The sequence below is a fragment of the Nannobrachium achirus genome (genome assembly GCF_963921795.1).
Source record: "Nannobrachium achirus genome assembly, chromosome: 6".
NCBI classification, from domain to species: domain Eukaryota; kingdom Metazoa; phylum Chordata; class Actinopteri; order Myctophiformes; family Myctophidae; genus Nannobrachium; species Nannobrachium achirus.
In genome coordinates this window covers 12,034,307-12,042,397 of record NC_137815.1, presented here as the reverse complement: position 1 = coordinate 12,042,397, position 8,091 = coordinate 12,034,307, and the positions used below count along the sequence as shown (strand labels likewise).

General features: G+C 42.8%; 1 protein-coding gene across 1 annotated transcript in view; it reads left to right on the top strand.

Moving 5' to 3' along the window:
- Nucleotides 1–2,272: 2,272 nt before the first annotated feature.
- Nucleotides 2,273–8,091, top strand: part of LOC308286819 (flavin-containing monooxygenase 5-like) — a gene marked incomplete at both ends in the record, with an annotated part of 190,294 nt that continues 184,475 nt past the window's right edge. Inside the window, one exon of the mRNA XM_080727942.1 lies at nucleotides 2,273–2,404. Within this exon, the coding sequence (XP_080584068.1) occupies nucleotides 2,273–2,404 (132 nt within the window). The remainder of the gene's footprint in view (nucleotides 2,405–8,091) is intronic.

Below are 8,091 nucleotides of genomic sequence, written 5' to 3'. Positions count from 1 at the left end.
TCTCTCTCTCTCTCTCTCTCTCTCTCTTCTCTCTCTCTTCCTCTCTCTCTTTCTCTCTCTCTCTCTCTCTAGTATTATTTTGGCGATCCTCACGTTTTAACAGGAGGCAGCTCAGAGTGAAATGGTGATGGCAGGATGATGATGCTTGTGTTGACAAAAAGAAGCCAAGTAAGTCGAGCGCGCGCACACGCGCGCGCACACACACACACACACACACACACACACACACACACACACACACACACACACACCAGCGCAATTCTGTAGCAAGCAATGAAAGGAAATAACTAAGCGAAATGCAACAGGTTGACATCGCTTAAAGTGAGTAGTAGCCTACATTCATTAGGCTACCTGTTGTTTGTTGTGGCAATATAGTGTCCTCCTTTTCTTCGGCATAGGCTAACTATCTGTCTCTCGCGGTAGATGTTGTTATTGTTACAACGCTGGTGTGCAGTAATAGTCGCAAATAAATTGCAATTTATTTTTGCTATGATTGTATTAAACTCACCAATATTGCGGAAAGCTTGAATGGTCCTCTTTCTATCTAGAAAGTGTTTGTTTCAGAAAATCCACCATGACATCATGTTACGAGTTAGGAATACTTCCTGAGTTCCCGTCAATTATCCGAGCATTTTTTTTTTTTTTTTTTTAAGCGCTTGTCTTCAATAACACAACGTCCCGCTGCCTCCTGCATTTAGTGCATTATGTGCCATAGGCCTACTGCCATTTTACCAGGTGGCACACTAGTGGGCCGTTGGGTGGCTTCCGAGCGTTTCCAAAAACTCCAATAGGCTACTTAATAATTAATAATAATAGAAAATTATCACCTGAACTGAATTTCTTGACAAAGTAGCTCATATTAAAGGTAGCTACTATAGCATGTAAAAACACACCAAAATAAATATGCTTTAAGTAGCACGTGAGGGGTCAAACTAGGGGTTTTGCATGATTCTGAATCCATTGCAAGGATTTGTTTTGCACAGAACTTGGGCTAAAAACGGCCCCCACAAAACTGTGAAAAGTGATGACTCATCACTAAACCATAGTTGTGAGGGTCTGTTTTTAGAATGTATATTTAGAATAAATACCTTTGTTTAAGATATCAGATAGATAGATAGATAGATAGATAGATAGATAGATAGATAGATAGATAGATAGATAGATGCTATAGTAGACCTAGCTCTGGTCCATCGCGTCACCTCCCGCATCGCTCCCGGTGACGCTCTGACAGACCCGTCGGGAAACGGCTGGACTCGAGATTGTCGGCCCCTCCGAGCGCTCAATACCAGCCAAAATAAACAAAACCGTTTCACTACTCACCAAACCAAAGGTCGTTTTGCGTTGTTGAAAGTCTATTCTCCGCGGTGGTGAACCCCTCAGCACCCCACCCACTCTGCAAAAATACCCTATTTTTGGCATGAAATAAAGTGCATCCAACTCGACCGCCGCTTATTTCCGGGTTGTGAACCATTGTATCTGCAGTGGCCGCTAGGTGGCTCGTGGTGGGTGCGTTTTATTTCATGACAAAAATAATGTATTTTACAGAGTAGGTGGGGTGCTGAGAGGTTCACCACCGCGGAGAATAGACTATCAACAACGCAAAACGACCTTTGGTTTGGTGAGTAGTGAAACGGTTTTGTTTATTTTGACTGGTATCGAGCGCTCGGAGGGGCCGACAATCTCGAGTGACGAGTCCAGCCGTTTCCCGACGGGTCTGTCAGAGCGTCACCGGGAGCGATGCGGGAGGTGACGCGATGGACCAGAGCTATAGTAGACCCATTCATAGCCTACATATTTACACATGCTTTACATGCTTACATAATTATGTTTGTACTAACTTAATGACATTAACACACTATCGTTTCTAATAGACTTGTCTATCTGACATTCCAAATACATAAATTCCATAGTTGTAGTGCTTTCATAGAACATTGTTCTTGCAGTAGGCCTATTGTGCATGTCTTTCTTTACTCCTGTCAGGAGTAAGTAAGTCACAGAGTAATCATCAACTTGTGCTTAGGTAAACCTTCCTGATTACACAAGTTGTAAGACTTGCAAGGAGATTGTGTGTTTTAGTCAATATCTTTCCCCATTGGACACAGAGGCAAGACTCAGCGCTTGCAATTGGTTGGTCTGCTTTATATTGATTTTTGAGTACAATCTGATTATAAAGCCTACTAGTAATTCTGTCTGCTGGGCTGTGTAGTTCACTAGACACATCGGATCAAGCACAACGACTCCATCTGTGCTCTGCCCCTCCCTCAGCTCTGACATGGTGCGCAGGGTGGCAGTGATCGGATCAGGACCCTCTGGTCTGACCAGCATCAAGGCCTGTCTGGATGAGGGTCTGGAGCCCACCTGCTTCGAGAGCAGCGATGACATCGGGGGACTCTGGAGGTTCAAGGTGGGGATGGTATATGTTAACCAGCCACATACAGTACATAAAATATCTGTATATAAAATACCTACAGGCTAACTTGTTTAGGCAATTCTGGGAGGAAACTGTATTTACATTCAACATTTCACTGAATCCATAATATACCAAGCAACAGAATAGTCCTTTCATTGTCTACTGATATTTCTGGAGCTAAGTTGGAATCATTTGTATTCCCTACACATCAAAGGCGATACAAACTAGATTTCCACAGCTTATCACATTACAAGGTAAAGAGTAGCTGTGTGTGAGTGTCCTAAAGTCCTGGGAGCAGCACAATGAGTATTGAATTCATCTAAATTCCTTGGGGGAGTCAGAGAGTGAAGTAATAATGGGCACTCTTGTATTCATCATGGTGAGCCTGGTCAACCTTGTTGGACCAGAGCCTCCATAGTGAACCACTGCTAGTCATCACATTATTGGCTTAGGAATGAGACAAAAACAAACTAAAAATACAAACGCGTCGTGGGCACACAGAGACATCAAAGAGTTTGACACGTTGGCACGTCGTGGACCTCCTATGAGTTAATTAGGATCAGTTTGAGTTGACTCTTGTCTCGTATCTCGCTCTTCTTAATTCAGTTCAAACGCACGTCGTTCCTGAAATTCACTGCAATAGCATGACACAGATTAACCGACAGACACACAATTAATGAACCATTTTCTTTTCTAAGCAAAATAAAGTGGGTGCGATGTTGATGTAGTGGTTAGTGCACAAGCCCTTCATGCGTAAGGTTGAGTGGTTCTAACCCTGCCTAAGCCGACGTCAGCAAGGGGGAGAAGACGACAGCCAGCCCCATGGCCTCCCCTAAGTAACGAGAGATCTTGCGAAATAAAATGTTGTCAATCAATCATCAAGGACGATTATACACAAAAGAAGAAGCATAAATGAAGTGGTGAATAATTGACTTCCGTGATGGCTGTCTGGTCTGTCTTGCAGGAGCAGCCGGAGCCTGGCAGGGCCAACGTCTACCAGGCTGTGATCATCAACAGCTCCAAAGAGATGATGGCGTTCAGTGACTTCCCTCCTCCGGCTCACCTCCCCAACAACATGCACCACTCTGAGGTGCTGCTCTACCTGCGGCAGTACGCCCAGGCCTTCAACCTGCTGCAGCACGTACACTTCAAGGTCTGTCAGAGCAGAGGTCATATAGTCTCGTCCTGACGTCGATATCAGACCAGGGACGTGCTGGGCCCATGATTCAGCCCGGGAAAAAGAGTTGGAGAGGCCCTCATTTTTTTCTTATTTTTTTTCTTTTTATATTTCGTCGTTGTCGGATGGAAACCTTGTATGTCCAAAACCGTTTGTTTTGCATTTATCATTTTAAAAATGATTTAAACTAGTGAAAACAGCCGATCTACAAACACACAACGCCTCGCACCGCGAGGCGTTGTGTGCTTGTAGATCTGCTGTTTTCACTACTTTTGTGCAACGGCCTTGTATGATGAAGCAGGGCTTTGCTTTGCGAAAAAATGTATACATTTGAAACTTGGAGATACGAGGTTTCTGCCCGACAGTGACGATTTACTTTGTTGGCCACCCAGCCCCCAAAATGGAACGAAGGCCGACATTTTATTTAGATTTTTTTCCTAATGGCCGGCCTGGACTGGCTGGGAATGAACCGGCCGTTCGGGAGTTGTCCCGCTTTTCCCAATGGCCAGCACGTTCCTGTATCAGACGCATTTCTTTTTTTTTTTCTCTTCGTGCCACCCCTTTCACCACTAGAGGGCGCCCAGTGGCCATAGAAAATCCCATAGAGATATGCTGGTATATGCAGAAGCCCTGCAGCCATGACTTGCCTGAACACTTTCCTTTGTGCATGTACAGGAAGAGGATGAAGTTAGCTTGAAGTTAGCTATTGGCTACCAAGCATTTTAGAAGCCTTATTTTCGTCAACTTAGCCATGATTAAACCTTGCACACCTCATGCATGGGAAAAAAAACAGAGAAGAATGAGCTCTAAAAAATCCAATGCAATCCTGGATTGCATTGGAGTGGATTTGTGCAGTTTGTTCACAGCTTTCAAACAAAAAAATCCGATTGGAAATCCGTTCAGGCATTCTTGAGATAATCGCCATTATGTTTTACATGTTATGTAAACAAACATGGCTGCCCTGTATGTTAGATGGGGTTGTATGGGGGTGGAACATGCAAAATCGCGATTGAAATCATGTTCACCAGATTTGATGGGGTCCAAAAAAAAAAAAAAAAAAAATTCAAATTTTTTTTTTTCAAAAAAACAATTTTTTTTTTTTTTTTTTTTTTTTTTAAAGCCGAACTTGTTCGGGATCGGCACTCTGCGATACGCTAATAAAGCCGAACTAGTTCGGGATTGGCACTCAATGAGTTAGGGATATTCCACTTTCAACAGGGGCTTATTATGTATTGGGCTTTTCTCCACATACACACCCATTGTTACTTCAAACTTAATTTTAACCATGATAGATTCATTAAAAACACCGATTATTTTTTCATACTACCCTCCTAATACGTGAGCAGGCCGTGTTTTTTTTCGATAACATTTTTCATTTATTTTTAATAATTATTTGGGGAAATGGAAACAATGAAATACAAAAAAATAATTATTAAAAATAAATGAAAAAGGTTAACGGCCTGCTCATGTATTAGGAGGGTAATATGAGTCACCAGAATAGATAATGGGTGTTTTTAATGAATCTATCATGGTTAAAATGAAGTTTGAAGTTACAATGGGTGTGTGTGAGGAGAGCCCCTCAAATATCTAAATATTGAATCAAGCAAATTAAAAACTGTTCAGGGTGTTCATAAAAGCCTGATTAGACGATAAAATGATGTTTTTTAAAGTGAAATATCCCTTTAAAGCAGGGGTCTTCAATGTTTTCAGGCCAAGGACCCCTTTTGAGAGAGAGATGAAGCAGGGACCCCCACAACATATTGTATAAAATTGTGTTGCAGATTAAACATTTTCATAGATTTCTGAGACAGCTTAGACTTGTTTGACAGTAAATGTCATCAGTGTAGGTTGTTGGTTTAATGTGTATTTTTAGGCATTGAACGACTTGAACCGTCAATACTTAGTCTGCTTTTCTTTTCACTCTACACCAAACCTCTTCGCCAAGAATAGCTGATCTACAAGCTCACAACGCCTCGCGCTAGCTTGCAGATCGGCTATTCTTGGCTAATGTTCCACACAGAATAGGGATACTATAGGGTTCAAGTGGTTGGTTCAAGTGGTGTAGAAAAAATAAAGTTCTTATCACACAAACATTTGAAGGACCCCCTGTAGTAACTCTGAGGACCCCCTAGGGGTCCCGGACCCCCTGTTGAAGACCCCTGTCTTAAAGCACCACTATCCTGTCCTGCAAGTCACGTCACAGAAGTGCACACAGCAGTTACACTTACACACAATTGCACAAACCACAACTGGTGTAACACCTCAGCAGAAGTGGAGGCAGCAGTTAGTTACACAACATTTCAGTACGTGACTGACGAGAAAACTAGCAGCAGCACTACTGTAGAGTTGCGTCGCCGATTAATTGATTATGAAAATAATCATTGTTTGCAGCCCTAACACACACACACACACACACACACACACACACACACACACACACATGGTATAGTATAGCTGCTCAAATTCGCCGCTCCACTTAGTTCGAACCGACGGTTCAATTTTTTAACTAATAGCATATTATGTCCCACAAAATAATAAAGTCACAGTACATGATTTAGCGATAACAATCATCCTTCCATACATTTAGAAAAATTAGAGGGGGTCTGTATCCACAACTTTCCAACATCCCGTCGTGCATTGCGCAGAAGTTGCACAGAGCTTCCGGCGCCGCAGCCGAGTGTGATCTACAAGCTCACAACGGTTGCATCTGCGACGTGACGTGAGCTTGTATGTCTGTGCAAAAAAATCTCCAGTAAATTCCCGCGGAAAGAGGTGGATAGGGGAGACAACAAGTTTCATCCAGGCATTTGCCAAGGCAACAAGGCAAAGCTGCACAGTCAGAGCGAAGAACTGCCAGTCAGAGCGAATCATGGTGCGTCCTCGCCTGACATGCTTGCAGAGACTCTTGGGTAATGAAGTCAAAGATCTTGGCTGCCATGTTGTGTGTGTCCAAAAGTGGCCACTGATACCCCAAACTACATAGTGCTGCTTTAACATGTCCCTAAACATAATGTAAATGCTGGAAATGTTTAACCCAGAGTGTAAAATGTTACATTTGTTCAAACTCTTGTACTGAAGATGTTACAATAGTGTATTGTTTGTTTGTTTTAGTCAGCAGTGATGATGAAAGGGACAAGTAGAGAAGACAGAGAAACCTCAGAAGTCATTTAATTTCAACACTCCTGTGATAGTAACTTGACCAACTGATATGTACGGTATGTTTAGTAACTGCGTGTGTGTGTGTGTGTGTGTGTGTGTGTGTGTGTGTGTGTGTGTGTGTGTGTGTGTGTGTGTGTGTGTGTGTGTGTGTGTGTGTGTGTGTGTGTGTGTGTGTGTGTGTGTGTTGTAGACAACTGTGGTCAGTGTGAGGCAGGGTCCAGACTTCTCAGTGACCGGCCAGTGGGAGGTGGAGACACAGGGAAGAGACGAGCAGATGGAGACTCATGTCTTCGATGCAGTCATATGCTGCACTGGACACTTCACCAAGCCTCACCTACCACTCAGTGACTTCCCAGGTAATGCACTGTATGTGTACATGCAGGGACGTGCAGAGAATGTTAGAGAGGCAGGGACTGACATTTCTAAAAGGGCCTCTTGGTAAAAATATTGAAAATACTTATTCGTGGTCTGGAGAGGGCACTTTTTACAGACTGGTAAAAGGGCAGGGGCTCAAGCCCCTTTGATGTCTATGTGTGCACGTGCCTGTGTACATGTATGTACCTATTAAGTTACAAATACATATTCAGGTGATTGTGTGATTTATTTCTGTGTATTAACAACACCTTGAACCATAGAGGGATAGTTTACCCCCAAAATTACTTTTTTGTGGCGTATTCGTAAGCCAATAATTTGATAACCAGCAGTGGTTCCCTATGGACACACAAGAGTCGCTTTCTTTAAACATGTACCTGTTTTGTTATTGTTTTCAAGTTTTCCCTCAATAGCAGAGGTAGAACCTTTTTTTATTATTATTAACAGTGAGGATTTAACTGTGTGATAATATTGTGGTGAGTAACTTTTCTTTTTGTTGTTGTCTGTGATTCCCTGCTTCAGGCATCGCGAGCTTCAAAGGCAGATATTTCCATAGTTGGGAATATCGCAATGCGGTGGACCTGGAAGGGAAAACAGTGGTGGTGATTGGGATTGGAAACTCTGGAGGCGATATTGCTGTGGACATCAGTCGAGTTGCGGATAAGGTACCCACGCTACATCTCTGGGTTGTTTCCAACTCAAACCAATCCTTAAATCCCCAGACAGACACCTATTTGAGACAGCCATTATGTAAAAAGATATATGTATTTTCAAAGCGAACGTTTGGAACTCAAATTTTGCTTCTGGGGGGTCCCTGGAACTAAATATTTTGAGATGGGTGTCCGTGGCCAAATAAATATCTGTTTGGGGGTCCTTCACATGAAAAGGTTTGAGAACCACTGACATAGTAGTCTCTCAAGAACAGAATAACTGAGCTCCAGTTAAGTGAAAAGTACCTTTTCTTTGACGATGG